The sequence below is a fragment of the Maniola jurtina genome, chromosome 22, assembly GCF_905333055.1.
Source record: "Maniola jurtina chromosome 22, ilManJurt1.1, whole genome shotgun sequence".
NCBI classification, from domain to species: Eukaryota; Metazoa; Arthropoda; class Insecta; order Lepidoptera; family Nymphalidae; genus Maniola; species Maniola jurtina.
The window spans coordinates 3,629,636-3,656,436 of NC_060050.1; the positions used below are offsets into that span (position 1 = coordinate 3,629,636).

The 26,801-nt window shown below is 37.7% G+C and overlaps 1 protein-coding gene across 1 annotated transcript; it reads left to right on the forward strand.

Annotated features, from left to right (window-relative positions):
• The first annotated feature begins 1,310 nt into the window (after window positions 1-1,310).
• On the forward strand, window positions 1,311-26,505 carry LOC123876789. Its single transcript, XM_045923141.1, has 3 exons — window positions 1,311-8,239; window positions 24,145-24,148; window positions 26,492-26,505. Exon 1 carries the CDS (start codon window positions 2,560-2,562, stop codon window positions 7,768-7,770), a length of 5,211 nt encoding a protein of 1,736 aa, XP_045779097.1. The 5' UTR covers window positions 1,311-2,559; the 3' UTR covers window positions 7,771-8,239; window positions 24,145-24,148; window positions 26,492-26,505.
• The last annotated feature ends 296 nt before the right edge of the window (window positions 26,506-26,801 follow it).

Consider the following 26,801-nt stretch of genomic DNA (forward strand, 5'->3'; position numbering starts at 1 on the left):
AAGTAATGTATCTACTCCTTGGTTTGTCAATATTACCTACTTAGATTCTGAGTCGCGATCAATTTTTCTTGGCCTGTTATCGAGAACCTTAATTTAACCGTAAGTTAATTTCCTGTAACTTATTATGAAAATTATAGTCTTATTATTGACTTTATTCGCTCACAACATCTGTCCAATAATTGAACGTAATATGAAATTACTGTATAAAGTCATTACTTGTATTATTACAAAAAAAAATCGTTATTTTTACAATATTATAACAAGTATACCTAAATTAAAAATTTATAACACCCCCGACAAGTGAAGTTTACAGTAACTAGAAAACAGCTGATTACTTTCAAACGGCTGAACCGATTTTCTTGGATTATAGCTAAGAACACTCTCGATCAAGCCATCTTTCAAACAAAAAAAATTAAATTAAAATCGTTTCATTAGTTTAGGAGCTACGATGCCACAAACAGATACACAGATACACAGACACACAAATACACAGATACACACGTCAAACTTATAACACCCCTCTTTTTGGGTCGGGGGTTAAAATATACCGTTACTTTTTGTTACTTTTTAAAGAATTACGGAAATAGTTTTTAATTTTTTATGTACTTAATTATTCGCCCGACTTCATCCGCATGGAGTTTTAAAAATTCTGTTGGAGTTACTCAACCGAGTTGCTTGAGAACCTATTAGCTACAATTTTTTCAAATCTAGATCCAAAAATGGCAGTCTATCATCAGTCTAATTCCCGATAGGAGAAATTTCGAATTTCAAATTTTCCTCTGGTCTGGTCTGGTGGGAGGTTTCGGCCGTGGCTGTTATCACCAATTATGTTGCAAAATTTAGAAAAAAATACCCGAATGCGGAACCCTCGGTGCGCGAGTCTGACTCGCACTTAGCCGGTTTTTATTCTTACTTATCATTTCATAGCTAGGTACTAGATCAAAGCGGCGTACTAATATAAATTCAATGGCACTCTTATCACTCAATCATATCAATCGACCACTGACAATACAGACAGGACAAGCTAATTTTATATGTATGTACAAAAAATTGACCAACTGGTTTATGCAATCGTTTACTGTCAATGCGAAATACCTACTTTTGTACACTTACATTGTATTTTAATTGATCGCTTTGTAAATTGTAATTTCAAATGATTTTTATATGATACTGTCTTATTATAATAATTAATACTGAAAAAAAAAACTATCTCAAACTACGATACCTACCTACTATACTAGATATGTATTTTTAAGTATTAATTTAAAAATATATTACGTATATATAATTATTTGTTTCGTTACCGTAACTTGATTATTTTATACTTTCAAATTTCGCGCCACTAATGTACCATCGACATTACCACTTCGAAAATAAGTGCAATGACAGTACGCAGCACAATTAGCTGTCATGCGCGTCTTGCCGTCATCTGTCACCGACGACATCACGGTCAACTGCCATTCGAAAATTATCGCTGCTACGAAAAGCATCGCGCGCGCGTTTCGAACGAAAACCCACATCATTCTAGCAAGAATCCCTGGATCCAGGAGGAAATTCAGCGAGTGCAAGGGGCAGAAATAAGGTACGTGTACGTGCATTATAGCTGTCATTGCCTATTTCAAAGTGAAACCTCGTGATCGTGGATCTCAACCGATCTAATTTCCCAATGTAGCCGGGCCACCAAGCTGCAAGTAGCTACATTATCTGGTGCCGAAACCCGGGACTTTCCACCTATTTTATAGCAATCAATTTGTGTATGGTATTTCTGGTTAATTGTAATTCGTAACGTCGTAACTTAGGTCATTTAAATCGACACATTCATAGTTCTCGCGGTCTAAGTTGCTCCATTCTTACTCAATTGCCTAATATCGCTAGTACCTACATAGATTGAACCAACTCGAACAGGGATTCTATCGTATTGAACGTAAAAGTATTGAATTACCTACTCAAGTTCAAATAAACAATCACTCCAACATATCGGTGTTTATTTTCTAAACGGCTTTCAGTAATTCAATCTTTTAACTCGTTAAATTAATGATTCCATCGTAATAACATACCTGATGTTAACGTATTTGAATGTTTTAGGACCTACTTATTTAAGTTTTACATTATAGAACTGTATTTTATATTATCAAAATAACCGGGTAGGTTGAACGTTTTTAATCAACCTTACATTTACCGATCGACCTTATTTCTAATAGGATAAAGTCCATTTTCTGTGTTCAGCTAGGTCTTCGATAAGTTATTGCAGTGTGTACGGTTCACCCCACAAGTATACGCGTAACTTACATACGTTTTCATACATTGGTGTAACAAAACTTGTGTGCTGCTTCGTACGCATACTGAATTTAATCCGGTACAGTTCACCCCACAAGTAGACGCGCAGTTCCCATATAGTTTCATACATTGGTGTGACAAAACTTGTGTGATGCTCTGTACTTCACACCGAGTTTAATGAGTTTTAAAAACTGGTAACGTACCTATTTAGTTTTAAATCGAATTGAACACTATTCTATCGCGTTGTTTACGTTATATTAAGGCTTAGTATATTCTTACAACATGTCTCTTGTAAAAAAGCATTCCACTCGTAAATCAAGCATTCTTAAGAAGTCGCGATCGAAATCTCAGGACGCTGAGTACACGATACATGATTTATCATCATTACGGAGGCAACGTACGATCGCTTATAAACGGATGGGTAAGGCCTTAGAGGTCGGGAACGCAGCTGTAAATGATCACTCTCAGCGAGAAATGTTTTTCTCATATCATCAAGACATTAAGAAAATCGCTTCTAATTTTGAAGACGCGCACTTCACGATTTTGGAAATTCTAGACGATGCGGAGAACGATGATACTGGAATGCAAGAACGTTTTGACGAAATGTATTATAAGGTAATATCCATTTATCGCAGTTTAACAAGAAATGAATCGTGTACACCTCAGCCGCAATGTAGTTCGATGTCGAATGTTCGGTTACCGAAAATACAGCTACCTACTTTCACTGGAGAAATTAAACGTTTTCCTGAATATTTCGATACTTTTAATGCCTTGATACATAATTCGACTTCTCTTAGCGACACTGAGAAATTTCATTATCTAATTTCTTCTCTCAGTGGTGATGCATTAACGGTCGTGAAAACTTTTCCACTAAGCAGCGAATATTATCGCGATGCGTATGCTGCGCTTATCGCACGCTATAAATGTAAGCGGGAACTCGCTTTCACGTGTTGGAAGGAGATGCTAAATATGAACTTCAATGTGAAGGATGGTCACGAGTTCCGGAAGTCACTAGACTTATTCGAAGAGAATTTATGTATTTTAAAGTCTGTGGATTTACCAGTTAATCATTGGGATTTTGTGTTAGTGTATAATATTTTATCGAAATTAGACACAAACTTGCGCCGTGATTTTGAAGAGAAGCATTCAGACACCGAACTGCCCTCTTATTCACAACTCAAAGAATTCTTACATTCTAAATGTGAAGCTCTGTTACGCGATACACACTTTACCGAGCAAGCTAAACAAAATAAGCCTACACAAAAGATTTCTTTTCAACCTTCTCAATCTAAGCGTGTAACTACATCGCATGTTCTAATAGCTGCGGATGAGAGTCAACCCGAAGTGCATAGTTCGATAGCTGCGACACGTTCTGTGACCTGCTCCTTTTGTAACGAATCACACAGCATTTCATCATGTCCAGAGTTCCTAAAAAAATCACTTGACGAACGGATGAAAATAGCAACTGAAAAAAACTGGTGTTTTAATTGCTTAAAATCGTCTCATCAGTTAAAGAACTGCAACAGTATTTTTTCTTGCCGTACCTGTAAGCGAAAGCACCATTCTTTGCTTCATCGACACCCATCAAGTGAACCTAGTGAAACCACGTCGGCGTTAGTTTCAAGGTCACCATTAAACACAACTGTGCTGTTAGCGACTGCTATTGTGCAGGTCAGAGATGCATCAGGAAGCATGCAATCTTTCCGTGCGTTGTTTGATACTGGTAGCCAAAGCAACTTTATAACCGAATCGGCAGTTAAACGCTTAAACCTAAAACCATCACAGACAGCCGCAAGTGTTAGCGGACTTGGCGAAACAGCCGCTTCAATCCTAGGAGATATCACTTGTAGCATCGGTGCTAATGATAAAACATTATTTGAATTAGATTTGCACGTGTTGTCGAAGATATGTGGCGACCAACCTATATCGAATTTAAGCACATCAGGATGGTCACATATTAAAACGTTGCCATTGGCCGATCCTGGTTTCGATATTCCTGGACCAATCGATATTCTGTTCGCCGCGGATGTCTTCGCTGAATCGTTGCTGAACGAACACATAAAAGGAAATTCAAATCAACCTACTGCCTTCAAATCCATTTTCGGTTGGCTTCTTTTAGGAAAAACGCGCTTAGCATCGACCACGCTATTAAAAACATTCGAATCAGACACTGAATTAAACTCATTAGTGCAGCGTTTTTGGGATCTAGAGTCCTTACCAAAGGCTCGACTGCTCACTCCCGACGAATCTTTGTGTGAGCAGAAATTTATTTCTGATCACTCGCGTGACAATAGTGGACGATACATATTACGCTTACCGTTTAAGGAAGACTCGGAGCCTACATTTGTTGGATCACGTGAAGTTGCCCTTCGACGATTTCACGCGATAGAACGTAGACTATCGCGGGATCCAAGCTTATACAAGCAATATGCAGATTTCATGTCTGATTATATCAAGGCTGGACACATGTCGTTAGTTCCCAGTGATGAAATGGAAAAGGGAAAATATTACATTCCTCACCATTGCGTTTTGCGCCCTGAATCTACCACCACTCGCTTGCGCGTCGTATTTGACGCGTCCGCCAAGGATCTCAATTCACGTTCGTTAAACGATACACAGCTGATCGGCCCGAAATTGCAACCCAATATCGCTGAAATTCTCCTGCACTTTCGGGAACATAACATAGTTTTCATGGCTGACGTCCGTCAAATGTACCGGCAAATTTTGATTTCTCCAGATCATCGCGACTACCAACGCATCTTTTGGAGAGCCTCGCCCCACGAAGCTCTCAAGGAATATCGGCTCAATACTGTTACATACGGCGTAGCTTCATCTCCTTTTCTAGCTTGTCGTACATTACAACGACTCAGTGAAGATGAAGGAAGGTCCTATCCGATCGCCAAACAAATATTGTTATCGGACGTTTATGTTGATGACGTGGTATCAGGATGTGACTCTTTGGAAAACGCACAAGTGGCAAAGTCACAAATAATAGAGCTCTTCAATCAGGGAGGCTTCCAACTTAGGAAGTGGGTTAGTAACGACTCAGAACTCTTGCGTGATCTTCCCGCAGAAAATTGCTTAACCGGTTCTGTCTCTCTTGATGATTCAGAACCAGCAGTTTTAAAGGTTCTCGGGTTAAAATGGGACCCATCATCTGACACTTTCCTTTTCGAAATCAAATCGTTAGACCAAAATTGCACAAAACGATCAATTTTGAGTGAACTTGCGAGGATATTTGACCCTCTCGGTTTTTTGTCCCCGATAACCATTCAAGCAAAATCTCTCATACAGAGACTTTGGATACTCGGTGTTGGTTGGGACCAAACTCCGCCTAACGAGATAATTCACGCGTGGAATACTCATCGAAGTCAACTCCCGCAATTATCACAACTTCGAGTTCCACGTAAGCTCACTCGTGAAAATGTCAGATCATACGAATTGCACGGCTTTGCAGACAGTTCCGAAATCGCTTACGGTGCCGTCATTTATTTGCGCGTAACGGAGGAAGATGGTCAGGTTCATGTGTTTTTGGTGTGTTCGAAGGCAAGAGTGGCACCGTTGAAACGTATATCACTCCCTCGATTGGAACTTTGTGCCGCTATGCTTCTGTCGGATCTATATCTATTCGTTCGCGACACGTATCTCACCCGTATTTCATTTGATGCAGTCTATTTCTGGTCGGATTCAACAGTGGTTCTATCTTGGTTGAGTTCCCCATCCACCCGATGGGCAACATTTGTGGCTAATCGCGTCAGTCATATCCAGGACATTACTCCTATTGAATGCTGGCATCACATCTCATCGGCTGATAATCCTGCCGATATCTGTTCGCGAGGGCAATTTCCAAGTGAGATTCTTCACAGTACATTATGGTGGGCGGGGCCTCGTTGGCTATCTGAAGATCACGACACCTGGCCTTCAAATCGAGGGACAATAACTCCCGAAGAAGAATTAATTGTAAACGCGGAAACACGCAACGCTATTTCCTTAGTTACCGAACATGTGCACGATAGTGAAGTATCTAAGGGTACCGTTATCGATGAGTTGCTTACTCGTCATTCTTCGTTACAAAAAATTATTAATGTTTTGACTTATATCAACCGCTTTATCAACAACTCTCGTAATCCACTTGATGCTAATCGCAACAAATTTCTCAATAACGTTGAGCGACATAATACGCTGATGCAAATCGTAAAACACGTTCAAGGCCAAGTTTTTGCTGAGGAAATCTCAAACATTAAAGCTAACAAACCATTACTTAAGCCATTTCGTAAACTGAACCCTTTCCTGGATGATCAGGGTATTCTTAGGGTGGGTGGTAGGATTTCCCGATCAGGTTTAGGATACGAACAAAAACATCCTGCTTTCTTACCGTCTGACCATCGATTTACCGTATTGATTATCGATTTTATCCACCGTCATTATTGCCATCCTGGCATAAACACTACACACTTCTTGTTGTTACAACAATTTTGGATTATATCTGCCAAACGCGTTATTCGTCGCAGTTTATCTAAATGTTTACAATGCTATCGAACGAACCCTCAGCCCTTGCAACCGTTCATGAGCGATCTACCCTCCTATCGAGTCAACCAAGTGAAGGCGTTTTCCGTTGTGGGCGTCGACTTTGGCGGACCGTTCCGCATCAAACTTGGGCAACACCGTGGTGCGAAAATTGACAAGGCATATTTATGCTTATTCGTCTGTCTAGCAACTAAAGCCGTCCATTTGGAAGTAGTTTCAACGTTGTCAGCGGATGGATTCATCGCTGCTCTCCGGCGTTTTGTTGCTCGTCGAGGAAGGTGTAGTGTTATTCACGCTGATCAAGGAACGAATTTCACCGGAGCTCGGAACCAACTATCATCTCTTATGCATCAAGCTTCCAACGAAGAAAAAATTGATTTCAAATTTAACCCCCCTTCTTCTCCCCACTTTGGCGGGGTGTGGGAAATACAAATAAAGGCAGCTAAAACTCACTTGTATCGTGTAGTTGGCGATCAGGTCTTGACTTTTGAGGAGCTCACAACACTTTTTAGTCAAATCGAAGCCGTCTTAAATTCAAGGCCGTTGTGTCCAATTAGTTCCGATCCTAATGATCTATCGGTCTTAACACCTGGACATTTCTTAACACTAGAACCTCTAACGGCTGTCCCCGACGAGGATCTCACAAATATCAATAAAAATCGGCTCAGTCGGTGGCAACTGTTACAGGCGTTTCATCAGAATTTTTGGTCTAGATGGAAACACGAATATCTAAATTCGCTTACACAACGCGCCAAATGGACCAAGAATTGCCAACCGTTGCAGATAGGGTCGATGGTAATCATCAAGGATGACAATCGTACCCCATTGCAATGGTCTCTCGGTCGTGTTACAAATCTTATTCCTGGTCCTGATGGAATCAATCGAATCGCCATTCTAAAAACCGCAACAAATAATCAAATGCAACGACCGTTGGTCAAATTGTGTCCCTTACCAACAGAAAATTAATTCAAATCGTCCTATATATCTATGTAAATTTTTTGTTAGTTTCTAAGATCGTAACGTAATCTAATTTAGTTTCAAGTGTAATTAATCATCATATTAGTTTATCCTCATTAAGGATTATTATTATTATTATTTATTTATTTTACCAGAAAATACCATAGGCATTTTGGTGGGCGGAATGTTTCGTTACCGTAACTTGATTATTTTATACTTTCAAATTTCGCGCCACTAATGTACCATCGACATTACCACTTCGAAAATAAGTGCAATGACAGTACGCAGCACAATTAGCTGTCATGCGCGTCTTGCCGTCATCTGTCACCGACGACATCACGGTCAACTGCCATTCGAAAATTATCGCTGCTACGAAAAGCATCGCGCGCGCGTTTCGAACGAAAACCCACATCATTCTAGCAAGAATCCCTGGATCCAGGAGGAAATTCAGCGAGTGCAAGGGGCAGAAATAAGGTACGTGTACGTGCATTATAGCTGTCATTGCCTATTTCAAAGTGAAACCTCGTGATCGTGGATCTCAACCGATCTAATTTCCCAATGTAGCCGGGCCACCAAGCTGCAAGTAGCTACATTATTCTATCTAATACCGGTATAATATCGGTATTACCGCACTACAAAACTTAGCTTCTGGAACGAAATTAAATTATTCTATTCCTTGCTAAATTAATTTTTCTTAAACTCGATGTTGCCCGCTACTTTTTTCACGTGGATTTAGGGGTTTCTTTAAAATCGGGTGGAATTATCGTTCTCTATCCCATGGGAATTTCGAAAAATCGTCTATCCTAGTTAGTCGACATTATTTTAAAGGAAACTGTGTAAAATTTCAGCTTTCTAGATCCAAGAGCTGGGCGTTGATGACTTAGACAATGATCAGTGTCAGGATTTTTCTTTTTATACAGGCGCTTACTACGTATTGATGATGCTAATCATGATAACTGACATTATCACCATGATTAAATGTTCATCAAACTGCAAATTGAATAATTTTTTAATAACTACTGCATAGTCCACATTTTGCTTAAAATAAGTATGTACCTAGGTAAGTTTAAAAATTTACACCTCCAAGCCAAAACCAACTTAATAAAAGACTTCAATAACAAAACATGGTATCATTAATCAAAGGCCAATAAAACGTCACGTCAGCACTAATAGAATATTAAGGCTACGCTATTTATAGCTCACTCAAGTGCCTCGCAAATTGCTTCGAGTTTTGGACATTTAACTTAAACACTGGCTGCGCGTACGCACCGTGGTGGTAATTTTTGAATAAGTACGTAGAAGGTAAAAAGGACTTATTTTTATTTGATTTCATACACAGATGTACCTATTCTTTTAAAAGATGATAAAAATACACTAATTATATAAGTATACTAATACTATAATACCATAGAGATTATTCTGCTTAACACCAATCCTACATTTTCCCTCTAGGGCAGAGGTTAACTACTACTCTGCGGATTCCTTGGTTATGCCTACCTAGATGAGTTCGTAAAGTCCTACTAATAACTGGCGACGGCTACAAACTAATACTGAACCGGATATAAAAAGTACTGGTAGGTATATTCCATAAGTGTAAATTAAAAATTTATAACACCCCCGACAAGTAAAGGTTACAGTTACCAGAAAAGAGCTGATAACTTTCAAACGGCTGAACCGATTTTCTTGGATTATAGCTAAGAACACTCTCGATCAAGCCACCTTTCAAACAAAAAAAACTAAATTAAAATTGGTTCATTAGTTTAGGCGCTACGGTGCCACAGACAGATACACAGATACACAGACACACAGATACACAGATACACACGTCAAACGTATTACACCCCTCTTTTTGGGTCGGGGGTTAAAAAGACGGCTACTTATCTTTATTGATTGATCTAAGACGATGCTATTTGCATTTACGGCGAGGCAATGAGTAATTAAGGTACACATATATACCTATTCACGAACAGGTTACCTACATTAATATGCACTTTATATAACTCTTCTGTTCTTCAATTTAAAGTTTACAGTTGATTAAACAATATCTGTTTAATACTTGCACGCATATTATTGTTTACTTTTTGCAGTGAAGTGAGGTGCATTTTTCTCGAAGTGAAAATACGACATGTGTCATATAATATGTCTGCTTGTTGTTTTGTCACAACCTTTTATTGTTTGTGCTTCCTTGTACTAAACAATGCAAAAGGCCGTCGAACGTTTTCAAGTCTTTTGTACAAAAAATTTAAATAAAATACTTAACTCATAAAATACACTCAATATCCATATCTACCTAAGTATAAAAATACTTGTCTTGACTGACTGACTGATATAACAACGCACAGCCTAAACCGCTGGGGTTAGAAACTTGAAATGTTGACAGTAAGTTTCGTTTATGACGTACGTGCCCACAAAAGGATTTTCGTTTCCAATTTAGGTCGAAAGCCCAAATACCAATTTTCATAGATAACTCGAAAAATTAAGGAATTAAAAAAATTAAGGATTTAATTAGGACTAAGAATTCCTAAAAACGTGTTAAATATTTTGTTTCTTCAAAGATACGAAGATTGCTTGTATCCTGGAGAGGCTATTTTTGAACCGGAATATCCAAGAATTCCAATGGGATTTTCAAGAAAATGCAACCGCAGCGCAATGCAATGTAATTAAACGCAAATGAAGTCACAGGCTTCATTTAGTACTGAATAATTGTAATGAAAAGAAAAATTACCGTACTGTAAATGTAACGTACCGGTGTAGACCGGTATTTTTTATAAGTAGGTACCTACATCATTAATTTTATATCGATAATTTTAATTATACCGGTGATCTGGGAGCACACGTAGGTATCTGGTACCGATCGAATCCCAGTTAATATAACATCGTAAACTTGAGCGTCACTCACTTATTTGCATTTCCCGAAACCTGTATTTATCAAAATCGCTGTGTTCGATCGAAAACACTCCAAAAAGATAGGTTTTTTTTTGTTTTTATGAACAAAACATATTCGACGCCCTCCCGCGGTGTTTATTATTAAAGATTTATACTTTCTTCTACTTAGTCGTATTCCTCATTGCTGAGGGCCATAACCCCTTTTGTTAAACACATAATGGTAGGATAATCTTAGAATAATAATGCCGTCCGGCGGAGTATTGTCGGTCCCTTGTGCTCCGTCGTCAGCGGTGGGATGGAACTTCATGAGGTTATTAGTCGGTGAGAGTCCGACATAACCACTGTGCTCCAACGTGGCCGGTGGTATCCATGACAGATTTTCCCCACAGAAAAAAAAAGGATAATAATGCCGTGAGTTCTCATATCCTTCCGCATAGTTACAAATCTACTAGGAAAACGACATTTTGGCTCTTAGGTTTTACATACCTATCAATGAATATCAGTGATACCTAATAACCTAATCAACGGCTTAACGGGGCTCTTTCCAAAAATTAGAAGGATTTAGGCCACGCTAGCCAAGTGCAGATTGACATACTGTAACCACATTTATAGGGAACTCTCAGTCATGCAGTTCCTCTCATGATGTTTTCCTTCACCCGTGATCATGATCAACTCATCGCCGGCTCACTACAGAGCACGGGTCTCCTCTCAGAATGAGAAGAGTATTGGTCATAGTCCACCACGCTGGCCAATTGCGGATTGGCAGACTTCACACACCTTTGAGAACATTATGAAGAAGGCATACAGGTTGCCTCATGATGTTTTCCTTCCCCGTTATACAATGATATTTAATTACTTAAAACGCACATAACTCCGAAAAGTTAGAGGTGCGTGCCCGGAATCGAACCCCCAACCTCCGATTAGGAGGCGGACGTCTTAACCACTAGGCTTTCACAGCTTCTTTACACTTCGCTTAAATAGTGAAAAGTGTATCTTTTCACATACAACTGACTCTATACAACCTCTGTACAACACTCAGCACAGGATGTTCTATCGTAATTCAAGCTATAAAACAATTAAACAACAATCGCAACCCGCCGCGGCGACACGCGGTCATTATGGCCCCAAATCCACCGTAATTGCTAACCGCGATGCGATACATAGCGCCCCTAACCCTTACTTAAACGGTGACCGGTTTGACCCATTGTTTTAGGGTTGAACAAGTTAGAAACAATAGGGATTAGAATAAAGTCGGTTAAAAAAATTGTAAGCCTCTGTGACCTCTTTGATCAAACGATAAAATTGCGCTTGACTATAATCCACACTAATTTAATAAATGCAAAAGCTTATCTCTCTGCTAGCTTTTTACGGCCCATCCGTTTTAAAGATTTTGAAGAAATTTAGTACAGAGATAGCTTGCAACACGGGGATGGCCAAGGTAGTAAAGAGCTTTTGTCCCAGAAACAGATTTTCCAGGAAAATTTTAATTGCTTGCCTAGCTAAAAAAAACCACGTGAACGATGTCGCGCCCTCATCTAATACTTAATTTAACTAAACCAATGAGCACCTTTTCCTACTGATTGCATTTTGATCTGAACTACGCTCTAGTTCTACAATATTTTACTAGTTATACTAACGTAACTCTTGAAAATGAGACTTTAATTGGTCCACAAATTATTGTAAAAATGTATCAATATTTTCGCACCACGTTTTAAGTAAAAATTTAGCGAACACGAAACTTTACTATCGACAACCCTAAGGACATTCCCATTGTTTTCCAAGCCACAAAATAAGCCATCGCTGACCGCCCCTTGGCAGGGGATGTCGATATCCAATTGAAACCGCATGATTGCGACCATTCCGCTCAAATGTCTCAACTTTAATATAGCCCCAAATGATGGTTGATGTATTGACCCATAGCCTGCATCTGCAGGGTTTTGTTTTGTTTTTTAGGGTTTCGTACCTCAAAAGGAAAAACGGAACCCTTATAGGATCACTTTGTTGTCCGTCAGTCCGTCTGTCCGTCTGTCCCATCAGTCAAGAAAACCTATAGAGTTCCCGTTGACCTTAGGAAGGTCTTATAGCACAAGTAAAAAAAAACGTGTAGTTACATCACAAAAAAAATTAAAATGTGTTCATAAACAAATAAATAATTAGTATTTTTAATTTTCAAAGGAAGATAACAGATAGCTAATAATTATATACCTAGAAATCCACTAAGAAAGGATTTTTGAAAATTCAACCCCTAATGGTTTAAAGAAGAGGTTAGAAATTTGTGTACTCCACGCGGATAAAGTCGTAGGCATAAGCTAGTGAACAATAATAATAATATCCATATAATAAATCCATGCCCTCTTGAGACAAGCAAAGCCGAGGTCGAATTAAACAAACACCATTCACTATCAACTTCCCTAAATCAAATTCTAATACAAAATCCGTCGGATTAGTTCGGCCCGCAAATATTTACCGGGCCGTGATTAAAATATTAGAGTGGACATCGCTGTTTGCTTTGATGACGGTATTGCATTGGTATAGGTATAATATAACCAACAAATAAAACTAACTAATTTCTCAGGAGATTTAGACACTACAATTTTGCAGAGTAACTTTTTTTTTATTCAGATACAAGTTAGCCCTTGGCTGCTATCTCACCTGGTGGTAAGTGATGATGCAGTCTAAGATCGAAGCGGGCTAACTTGGAAGGGGTATGGCATTTTTCATTAAACCCATACTCATTTGGTTTCTACACGGTATCGTATCAGAACGTTTAATCGCTTGGCGGCACGGCTTCTCCAGTAGGGTGGTAGCTAGCCACGGCCGAAGCCTCCCACCAGACCAGACAAAAAATTTAGAAATTATACAAGTCCAAACCCTTGCCGGGAATCGTACCCGGGACCTTCAGCTAATAAGACCACAGTGTTTACCACTACGCCAGGGAGGTCGCCAAACTTTGCAATAAAAGTCACATTGTTACATAATTGTACCTAATCATGAGGTGTTAAAGTTTCGGTTTTTTTAAAACCCCCTGGGTAATCTGTGATTTTCTGGTATAAAAAGTAACCTACTTAGGCCTTCCGAGATACAAGCTATTTATTCTGTGCTTACCAAATTTTGCCAAAATCGCGAAAAACTAGCAGACTGACACACTTTAGCATTCACCTATAATCCTAATCCTAATATCCTAATAATATTATAAATGTGAAATTGTGGATGTTTGTTACTCAATCACGCAAAAACTACAGGACGGATTTGGCTGAGGAATGGAGATAGATTATACCCTGGATTAATACAAAGGCTACTTTTTATCCCGGAAAATTAAAGAGTTCCCGCGGGATTTTGAAATCTAAGTCCACGCGGACGAAGTCGCGGGCATCAGCTAGTTGTTATTATAAATATGGATTTAGAGATCAATGCAAAGATTTGCTTTGATAAAGTCAATTTCTTGTCAAAATCATTTGTCCACAAGAAATTAACCTTGGCCTTCGGACAGTACTTTGTTTACTATGACAAATAATAAATAAGAAAACTAAATCATCGAAATATTTTTAGTCCCAAGGAAAACCAAATATTATTGCGATGGGAATTACAATACGCCATGTAAAGTGCTTTTACGCCCGGTTTACATTATTTTAGTAGCGCACTAGGGTGGAAATTAATATTTAAATAAAATATGAATATGTACCTAATTATTTATTTGGAATACAAACTAAAAAAATTATAAGTAGAGATCCTACAGTAATTTACATAATTTAAAAACACTCGACGTCGACCAGTACATACAAGTTAGAATACTTCACTGAAATGAAAACCTAGCCTACACAGGAGAAATTATAATGCACAAGTGTGCGCACTGGTCTGTATTCCCTCACTCTCAGCAATTCGATACGACCGGAGAAAGATCAGGCGCAGGCATCGATGGGCGCAGGTCACTGTTATTGCGTTACTTATTACCTTTCGGACCAGCATAGTGCCTCGTCCCGATACCTGAAAAAAAAAAATATAATTAATATGCTTCTTTATAACGAACGCGTCATCTTAGGATTGTAGTTCCTGATAATAATTAACAATTTAGGGTAAGTTCTTTTGTTAAAATAAAACTCATGCTTTAATAATTATTTATTTTATACATAATTATTATAGAAAAATAAGAAATGACTTCTCTCGGGTGTAACTTTTTTATTATAAAATAATTTGTACAGTATAGTTATTATTCACCCGTATAATTACACCCGGTTATTTCTTATTTTTCTATAATAATTATGTATATTATGAATAATTATGTAACCCATTTCTACAGCACAATTGTAATGAGGGATAATAATTAATATTTTGTGAGAAATAATAGAATAGTTGTTGAATTTCATTTTAAAATGAGCGAACTTTATTCTCTACTAGCTGTGCCCGCGACTTCGTTCGCGTGGAATAGCTCTCAGCGCGCTTTATATAGCCACGGACGCTCAGGCGCGAGGCGTGTAGTACGTACTCTGTACGTTAAAAATGTTCGCCGTGATTCTTTAAATTGACATAACTTTTTTATTTATGAACCGATTGACATGAAATAAGCACTAAATGCTAAAGTGAAGCTTACTACAATATATTAGTGAAAACCGTATCTAAATCGAATAAGCCGTTTCTGATATTAGCGTGCACAAACACACAGACAAACAGACAAACAGACAAAAAAAAATTAATTACAATTTTGGGTTCGGCATCGACATAATGACAACCCCTGCTACTTTTTTTTTATATATTTCCATTGTACAGACACCACTTTTCTACAATTTTATTATATGTATAGATATCTTGTCTTAGACGTGTTGATTGATGACTAGATGTGACCAAGAAAGGGCATCGCAACACACAGCCTAGAGATAACAGTATAATAAAACCGTCAAGCTACATCGATAGCTCTATACGTGTTAGGGTTTTTTTTTTCAAAAAACACAGCTCAATAAGGCATGAGATGTGCGATAATGGGGCAGATACTGAAATATTCTTCTGTATTCTAAGTTAGAGATAAACACTACAATTCCTTTCGCACCTGACAAAGATCTGGTAGGTATGCTGGATGTGGCATAATTTTAACCAAATCAGGCTTAGAATTCATACGAATCTTTATATTGAATGCAAAGTCAGATAAAGGTTGATTTTATATGTAGTTCTGATGATAAAAATAGGAACCTTTACGGTTTCATTCAGTCCGTGTGTGTGTGTGTGTGAAATAATAAATGTCAACTCATAATATGCACTTGAGCAATTATTTTTCTTTAGAAAGGTGGTTTACAGTGAACGATTCTACATATACGAGTACAAATTCAATCACAACGAAACTCTGAAACGTTGAACATTTTTATTCTACGATGAAAAGTGGAACTCAAAAAATAGTTCTTCACCGGGAACCTATAGGCCAAGAATTAATATTGAAACATCTAAGTATATTGTACGGTAAGTTGAATAGCTTACGTCTTCATCGGATTGAAATTTTGTAGATACTTTCTAAAAATTAATAGCTGTCTGTGGTTTTCAAGATTTCTGTAAAAATGTGTAGTTTTAAAGTTACACGTGCTCAAATATCTTCACCGGTCTACAAAATTTCTTTGGAGTTGATTGATTAATATTCAAATGAGAACCATAATACTTTCGTTTGGAGCACGCTAGAATAAACTCTTCGTAACAAAATCTGGACCCAGCAAAATTCAATCACAGGAACGCTCCCAAACTAACCATTCTATGAATAAACTCTTCGTAACAAAATCTGTTTTGTCAAGCACAAGAACGCTCCCGAACTCACCATTCGAGATATCACATCTAGTATCTCTACATCAATGACCTAGACCATTTTCAAAGTCTACGACCTCCCCGGCGGCAAATGAATAATTCACAACGGTCCAGTAAGTACTGGCTACATTATTAATAAGCGCCGAAGTACTAACGCATCTCGCTCTTGGTACCTAGACTGCGGAATGTCGATCTGTGATGTATGACCACTCGATTTTCATACATTCATTAATTATATTCCATCTATCATTATAGGATTCGTCCAACGATTTTGGACGAATACAATAATTATATTCCATTAACCATTATAATAATAATAATATCTTTATTTATTTAAGCAACAAAGGCCCACAATATTATGTTAGTAAACATCTTAACCTATGTTAGTAACTAAATTATAATGTAATGTATGTTAGTAAGAAACTTATATTATATTAACTTGTATTATAGGATTCGTCCAACGATTTTGGAACGATTTGTTCAGAGTGGCCGTCTAGTCATCGGTGGATCTTTATAAGGGGTTTTTATGCTGCAGCTCACAGCCCTGTGGCTATACAAGGTCCCCAGCCCCTGTTAGACACAAGTGTAAATTAAAAAATAACACCCCCGACAAGTGAAGGTTACAGTAACTAGAAAAGAGCTGATAACTTTCAAACAGCTGAACCGGTTTTCTTGGATTATAGCTATGAACACTGTCGATCAAGCCACCTTTCAAACAAAAAAAAACTAAATTAAAATCGGTTCATTAGTTTAGGAGCAACGATGCCACAGATACACGTGTCAAACTTATAACACCCCTCTTTTTGGGTCGGGGGTTAAAAGTTGACAATATTGTGAATTTAAAAAATCGTACCATAAGGTTAGCAGTGTAACAGCAGTAGGCATTACAGAAGAAACCCTTCAAGCAATGTGTAAGTCGGTTAAAATGGAAGTTAATTGTCTAACCTTAAAACCTACAATCATTAACTTAACGCACGCTTTCACGTGCTTAAGCTTTAGTCAAAGGAATAAGTTTAAAGACCTAGGCATAAAGCAGCCTTAAACCACGTTTAAATTATAAGTAGGTACCATTTCGTGAATAGGTTAACACGTCATTGCGGACTGAGACCTATGTTTGTTTAGCTTTTTAACAAAAAGAGGAACAAAGCTAACCATGCTCGTTTTGTCCACAGTCTATTCGGCATCAGTATATTAATTAATTTTTTTACAAAAAAAAGTGTACAATAATAATTGTTAAACTTTAGAAATAAATCAATAGAGACAGACAAGTGTGATAAAGGCTGTTGACCCTAGTGGTCTTCTTTGTACAGTGTACCCAAGAGACGAACAAGCTCTGCCTGGAGTGAGCCGTCTATATAATATACCAAAAACTAAGAAAGAAACTTTATATATACAATATATATGTCCATAATCCTCGTAGTATTGGACAACTTGATAGTGATCGGCATTTTTAATGCGCCTTTCAGAAAATATTCGTTATTCTTAACATGACTGCCCAAAAAAATGTTAATTAAGTCTATACAACTTTTTTTTTAAACATATTGTGCCGACCATACAATTCGCAATGATACGAATCATTTGCCGGATCTCGATAGTGAAGTCGAATCGAGAGAGAGACTACTACGATATTAAATGAACAATACAGAGAGCCAAAAGAGAATGAAAGAAGCTCCCAGTTATCATATAACATAGCTGGCTAGGCTAACAAGGTGTCAGGTATCTGTTTATCTTCGTTTATCGCCGCAGCTCGCGGGATAATCGGCTAATTGCGTTCCCCTGTAATCATATACAGACACTGGCTTTGTTTGCTTTATTAACGAGCGAATGTCTACTCAAATAGATTGTTTCCAACTTTACAATTAGTGTAAAGTTACTTAGCCTTTTTGAAGCGAACTTATATGACTGATATAGATAGACTATGGTTTTTGGAAAGTACCTCCGCCAATTTTGTCTGTCCATGTGCGCTATTCTCAGAAACTAATTTTTATAAAGGTTTAGTATAAATGGGGTGATAGCCTAGTAGTTAAAACGTCGGCCTCCTATTCGGGACGTCCAGGGTACGATCCCGGGTACGCACCTCTAACTTTTCGGTGTACATATACAAACAAATGGCAAAGAGATTGTTTCCAATTTTACAAGTGTCAGGAATAACCTTAAAAAAAGGTTTTAAGGTTTTAAAAAGTCCAAATAATAGGCTTTTTGGAACGGACTGAGTTGACTGGTGTAGGTAGACTATGGTTTTTGGAACGTACCTTTACTATTAGTCTTAGAAACTACTGTAGGGATTTTATTTATAAACGTTTTGTGTAAAAACGGTGATAGCTTAGCTTAGGTGTTCAGACGTCAGCCGGGAGGTCCAGGGTTCGATTCCACGCAGGCACCTCTAACTTTTCGAAGCTATGTGCGTTTTAAGCAGATCACTTACCACCAGGTGAGATTGTAGTCTAAGGGCTAACTTGTAAATAAATATCACTCGTTTTAACAGTGAAGAAAAATATCGTGAGGAAACCTGAATGCCTGCATACTTTTTATCCCGGAAAATTAAAGAGATTTTAAAAACCTAAATCCAGCAGATGCATCGCGCGGTAGGTACTTATCAGCTACTAGCCGATGCCCGCGATTTCGCCCGCGTGGATTTAGGTTTTTCAAAATCCCGTAGGAACTCTTTGATTTTCCAGGATAAAAAGTAGCCTATGTGCTAATCCAGGATATTATCTATCTCCATTCTGAATTTCAGCCAAATCCGTCCAGTAGTTTTTGCGTGAAGGAGTAACAAACATACACACACACACACACACACACACCCACACACACACACACACCCACACACACACACACACACATACAAACTTTCGCCTTTATAATATTAGTGTGATTCACCAAAAAATCTGTGGATATTTTGTGCCACCCGTGCGAAGCCCGGCCGGATCGCTAGTTATGACTATGTATTTCGAATAAGATCTTCGTAGCGCCCTCTCCGACAAATGACTCGGTAATATCCCCATCTGTATGCGCGACGGGAAGTCTTCCTATATTACTGCAAGCCCGGTAATATTACCTGATGTTTAACATTGCAATATGAGCCTTATTCTTAAACTAATAAGCGTAGGGATGTAAGAAATCTAAGACTTGCGTTTCGCACTTTTGTGCTTTGTGTAGAAATTCAGTGTTTTCCGGGGTTTTTTTTTTTAATATTTTTTAACTTTTAGGTTAAACTATCGTGAGTAATATCCATTATATAATAGTTCAATCGTGACAGTCGATGGATGCTGCCCGCAGCGTGGAAACTGCATTAGTTCCGTAGACCACTACGGTGACGGTGCCCGCCACGAAGAAAGATCTGCCATCAAGAACCGTCGGAAGACGATCTGTAGGAGTCCTCAAAGCCTCCCACGCGACGTGCCTTGCGTACCAACCTATCTTTTTCCAACGCATCGCAAGCAGAAGCCCTTTGAAAAATGACCCCGGGTGGACCCTGAACATGAGTTTAGCCGTAAGAGTTAAGTTATGTAATTAATTATCACCACTATATCGTACAAATGTAACAATTCCGTCCATCAAAAGGAGTACAATTGTACCTACTTTGAATAAATGATTTTGACTTTGACTTTGACTTTGAGATTTATACCTTTTATCCACGTATCTAACTTAAGTAACTTAGCTGTGATTCCCAACTAAGTAGGTAACGGAAGTAAAAACGTTCTCTTTTTAAAAATAGCATCGTGAATGGTAGGAAGTTAAAATCAATGGCAACATTAGCATGTCGACAAGCCGTTCGGAAACGGTGCGCGAGTGATATAAAATGCCAAATGACAGGTCGCGGGTGTCGACAATAGCGCGGGAGCCTGTCGAGCGACGTTCCAAAACTGAATTCGATTACGCTTTATGACGTTCGAATTTTGAACACGAGAGTGCTAGATTTAAAGCTTTTGTTCGAAATTCAATTTACATAAGTACCTTTATAAAAGTTTGCCATAAATAAAAATCTTAGGTTTTAGGAGAAATCTATATCGAGCGATCAAGTTCACTTTGCGAGTGGAAGATCCTGTATTGATTCAAGCATAGGTAAATATTTATTAAGGTCTGTTTGGGCAGAGTACAGTTTATTGTGTAAGTACAACCGTCATCATGATCGACCCATTGCCGGGCCACTACTGAGCACAGGTCTCCGCTCCGAATGAAAAGGGTTGAGACATAGTCCATGGCCCAGCACGGATTAGCAAAGTCACACACATTTGATTCGGTACCTACGAGTAGATATTTTCATATGTCCTTCAAACACGTTGCAGTGGATCGACGTAATTTTTTGCATGGGTACCTACTACCCATATAGTAATAACTAAGCGTGCCTTAAAAACCATGGTCATGTTGTGCGACCATATAGGATTGCAAAAAGGTCAAAATGTAGTAATTTAAGAATTAGGTTAAAATTATTATTGTAATCTGTTTTGGTTGTCAATAAATAAATAAATAAATACCTACTTACGTAATATTTAAAATGACCTGGATAATGACATAGACTACTTTTATCCCGGAAAATCAAAGAGTTCCCATGGACTTTTTCAAAACCTAAATCCAACCGGACGAAGTCGCGGGCACCAGCTATACTAAATATATAAAATTTGAACCTGACTGACTGATCTATCCACGCACAGCTCAAACTACTGAACAGATCGGGCATGAAGAAAGGATTTTTTTTGAAAATTCTACCCCTAAGGGGTAAAACAGGGGTTTGTAATTTGCGTAGTCCACGCGGACGGAGTCGCGGGCATAAGCTAGTATATTAATAAAGCCAACGTGTAAACATGGTGTAAATGCACCAATATCGGGCGCACATGTTGTTCTCGCAGTGAAAATTTTAATAAAGAACCATCGACGCGGGAGCCAGGGAAATGAAATATGAGCAATAATAAATTCTTATGGCTTTGATGCCATCGTAACATGGCAGTTTTCCTTAAATTTTCCCTAGATAACCCGACTTTTCTAGCGCATCGAAGATGAATAACCTATACGGTGCTTAATTCTTGAATTCTACGCTGCTGAGTTCAAATAAAGTATTTTCAATTTTCAAAGCAAGATTACTATGCCAAGTGCGATATCATATGAAAGGGCTTTACCTGTATTTTCTTAAACAGATTTTTATTTAGTTTTATACATAATAGTTTTTGATTTATCGCGCAAAATGTCGAAAAAATACCCGAGTACGGAACCCTCGGTGCGCGAGTCTGACTCGTACTTGGCCGGTTTTTCTCTTACCTAGGTATATCAAATAGACCGTATAAAAGGAGAAACTGATTGACTAGCATAATTATATTGAGGTTTAACTGAAAATTATGCATTCAAATCCTCTTTCTATTTGTAACCTTTACTAGGAAGATTCTAAAAAATTCCTTTAGGTCTTTAAAACCAAGTTCACGAGAATAAAGGCGTGAAAAGCTAATAATTCCTAGGTACATATCACGTTTACACACAGATGTGATACATATTATACCTACCTACTGCATTTGTGTTAAATCTGTGTGATTAGAACTGGATTAGAGCCGTGAAAGTTGTCAAAACGAGCAAACTTGTGGACATAAAACACACGTGCCATGTGTATGTCTTAACCTCCCTCGCCTCAAACAAAATGCTCCCCAAACTTATCGCTTTCTTAACCTATTTTAAAGTAGTTTTAAACACTCTTGGTCAAAACTATTTTACAGACTAAAAATTTTCATTTAAAACTACTTAAAATAAATAGTTAGTCTCCTACGATTTTTAGTCATAAACTCTACTACATAATTGTTTTAACAAATATTTTAAAGTTAAAATGATTCAAAACAAGCATCTTTGGCTAAAGATATTGGTCAAAAGTATTGACCAATCTCTTTAGCCTACCTACGTACTTACTTTAAACTGTTTTTGCTGTTAAAAGCAGTTTTGATTGGTTAAAAATTCTGCGTGTCAAAGTCAATTATAATGACGGTGTAACAAGTGTAAATTAAAAAATTTCTACACCCCCGACAAGTGAAAGTTACAGTAACTAGAATACATATCTATGCTAGAAAAGAGCTGATAACTTTCAAACATCCATCTGATCCAAAGTATCTGAATTTTCCAAAACATTATTACCCGACTTGTATTTACATTATTTGTGGGCTGTGGCCTGCTGAAGCCAAAGCTGCTTTTTTTATGCAACTTGGAAAAGATAATGATTAGTTAGGAATGAGTGCTGAAATTTGGCAGTAAGGACGTGTATTATTGTAATTTATGCGTGCATGCGTGTTGGGAACTCCAAATTAGAAAATTTACATTCAAAACGCGATGACAATGTTACATTATTTGCTATGTAGAGCATTGTGATACAGGGGTGGATTGGAATCTGAAAAGTAGATTGGAGGCATTTTTTGGATTCCATACCCAAGGGTACCAACGGGACCATAATATTACCACAGTTTTACAATATTATTAAGCCTTCGCTGTCCGTTCGTCCGTTCGTCTGTCAAACAGCGGGCTGTATCTCGTGAACCGTAATAGGTAGAGAGTGAAATTTTCATAGAATTGGTACCTAATATATGTATTTTTTATTGTCGCTATAAAAAAAAAATTATAAGAATTTCAAAATGGCATCACCAAAATTTTAAAAACATCTTGTACAATGGTACGGAACCCTTCATGCGCGAATCAAACTCACACTTAGCCGGTTTTTTAATAAAATTCTATTTTTCTAGGTTTCTTATATTAGTTTAAATGGTGATAGCCTAGGCCCTAGACTGCCTAGTTGCTAAGACGGCGCCACCTAATCGGGGGATCCAGATTTCGATCCCGGGCACGCACCTCTAACTTTTCAGAGTTATTTGCGTGCTAAGCAATGAAGCATTAGGTACTAGATTTAACGGTGAAGGAAAACATCGTGAAGCAACCTGCGTGCCTAAGAATTCTCCATAATGTTCTCAAAGATGTGTGAACTCTGCCGATCCACATATGACTAGAGTCATCGATACATCGATGGCTAGAGTAGATAGACGAAGGTACGGGTGTTTCCTATATGTCACTAATATCATAAAGTTTGTGTGTATGCATGTATTTGTGTATGTGTGTGTGTGTGTGTGTGTATGTTTGTTACTCCTTCACGCAAAAACTATTAGACGGATTTGACTGGGAATGGAGGTAGATAATATCCTGGATTAGCACATAGGCTTTTTATACCGAAAAATCAAAGAGTTCCCAGAGGATTTCGAGAAACCTAAATCCACGCGGGCGAAGTCGCGGGCATCGGCTAGTACAGAAATAAAGCTTAACAGGTACATTCGTGCACACAACGCAATAGGCATGTAAATGTACAATCGCGCGCAGTGCTCAGGTGTGAAAGGTTGCGCGCGTTATGAGAATTATACTTATCTGTGATTTTACGCCGCGGAAACAACGAGACGATAATGCAGTGGATAAGACCTATTGTTTGTTTCTATTTTGTTTTAATTTCGAAACGAGAAAAGTTTATTTTATACCGAGTCCGTTCTCGGACTGGGCAGTGGATACAGTGTTCAGGCATTTAAAAGTTATGGTGTAATAATGAAACTCACATACATTCCTACATACATGAACTCTGACAATATTACACTTCTTTGTTTGGCCAGTCCTGTAAAAGCTTATTCAATGCAGATGGTGGCGACTTCATCCGCGTGGATTTAGGTTTTCCAAAAATCCCGTTGGTATTCTTTGATTTTCCGGGATAAAAAGTACCGTATGTCACTCTCCACGTCTTTAACTATACCCGTGCAAAAAATCACGTCAATCCGTCGCTCCGTATGTGACGTGATTGAAGGACAAACCGACAAACCAATAAACAAACAAACTAACACACTTTCACAAAGACTTTCACTTTTATAATAATGGGTAATTATACAATTACGACCTTTTTAGCGTGCTAGGTAGGTATCTACTACCTACGCTATAAGGCTCATATCTAAGTGAAAAATGAAGCACTCACTTGTTATAAAGAAAATTGTGCATTTATTGTCTTTGACACTCATTGTTGTTCCTACTTGAATAACAACACATATTTTTATAGGCACATTTTTTAAGCACATCTTGTAAGTTAAGAATAGTTATTAGTTAGGTATTTATGATATGAACAGGTGTATTAAGTTCTCGCAATATTTCATATTCGTTATGAGTTATGGGTTCTATGAGTGATGGCTGTTGAATAAATGCATAACGTGTTTGTGTCAAGTGACAATAATCTATGGCAATAAATTGTTATCGTATGATTATTTTGAACATATGCATTAAGTGACCATTTAGTCAACTTAGTAGCCACATAGGTTACAACTTACATACTTATATAGTCAACAAAGAGCAATGATCTAAAAATAATACTGTTATACTTAAAGCGGAGTTTATTCCTACAAATAAACTCAATTTCTCGTTTCAAGCAAACGTAGAGTGGCTCTTATTTGAATACTAACCAATCAAATTCAATAAACAAGTGTAAATTAAAAATTTATAACACCCCCGACAAGTGAAGGTTACAGTAACTAGAAAAGAGCTGATAACTTTGAAACGGCTGAACCGATTTTTTTGGATTATAGCTAAGAACACTCTCGATCAAGCCACCTTTCAAACAAAAAAAAAATCACATTAAAATCGGTTCATTAGTTTAGGAGCTACGATGCCACAGACAGATACACAGATACACGCGTCAAACTTATAACACCCCTCTTTTTGGGTCGGGGGTTAAAAATAGATATGTAGTGTTAGGTAATACCTGTGGTTAGGCAGATTTGCTTTAAAATATATAAGAATATATATAAGATATATAAGAATTTTAAAAATAATTTGTTTTCACCAAAACCATGTCCACGCTTTACCATCGCCACGGGGTCTATAATCCCGCGTATAGTTATTATTTTTTCCGATACTAATAAGCGGTTGTTGCGGTCATTGATAGAAAATTACTGATCGAATGGCAACCCGGCCGATAATGCCGTGTTGGCCAACATTGGCGCCTCGAACCAAGGCTTTAGCTCGAAATAGGGTCTTGGACTGTAGTCATAAAATGATGTGATGTTTTGTGTAGCGGCAGTTTATGTACGTACCCTATAGGTCTAGAATTCATTATTAAAGAGAATAACTAAATAAAAATCATGATTTTATTTATTTTTAACATATTTAATTATTAAAGAGAATAACTAAAATATAAAGACCTAGATTTTTATTTCTTTTTAACATATTTAATTAATTATATTATTAATGTCACGCTATAATATGGAACGCAATCAATGACGTCACAAGGCATAAACGACAAATTATATTATTACATTTTTTTAACATAAAAATAGAGTAATTTCTGCGGGAAAATATTTAATGTACTTATACTTATAATTTTTTTTTTTTTTAATTTCGAAGAATCTAATTTTTTTTTAATTAGACGCCACGATCTTCCGCCTCGTTTGTCCACCTACGGATGGGGGGGGGGGAGGGGGGTTCTTCCAACCCTGCATTTTCCACTGTAAGGACCCCAACGTCATCCGGTTTATCAAATTGTGCTACTTCAGTCTCGCTATGGTTGCTCCCGTTGAGCTATATCGGTTACTTTGGTTCTCCTACGGATCTCCTCATTCCTGATTTGACCACGCTGACAACAAGAGCTGTAATTGCATCTAACTCCAAATAGAAAGTTAGTGACACCAAATCATTCAAATTATCGCTTCCCACTCTGATAAAGTAAGCGCAACTATCCACTCAACTTACAAACAAGTACCTAATAATCTCCAATCGTTGCCTATTTGGAAACAAACTGACAAATTCACACGAATCGCAATCCAACTACAATAATATAATTGTACCAATAATGATAGTTGTTACCAGTATGACTCACGCCTTATTCACACGAACGTTCAAAAATAAACCTTAATTTGTAACACATAAAATTTTATTTACAACGGTGTTGTAAAATATCTCATATTTCACCACCATTTGACGATCATACAGTTTAGAAGCGAACTTAGTAGCGCAATTTGGAGACTTTAATTTTAAGACAATAGTGTAAGGTTTTGAACCGGGCGTCCTGACTCGACCTAGAGAGATGGTATATTTTTGATATGACACTAGCTTTTGCTCGCGACTTCATCTGCGGTAGATAATTGTAATTTATAGCCTTTGTTACTTTTGGATAAAATTGATTTTTTATTTTGAAAACATTTTTAAAATCAGTTCAGTAATTTCAGAATTTATCGATTACAAACGCGCAGCGAGCCGAGTCCCTATTAAAAAGGACCCCGAATGGGTCCGAAACTACGGACTTACATCGACTAAATACGTGAATACTGAATAGGTATTAACCCATTATAGCCTGAATTATTTTAAGGTCTCAGAATTGAGTTTTTCATTGATAT

Coding starts and splice junctions, on each gene's coding strand:
- LOC123876789 (XM_045923141.1), top strand. CDS start 2,560: ATGTCTCTTGTAAAAAAGCATTCCACTCGTAAATCAAGCATTCTTAAG.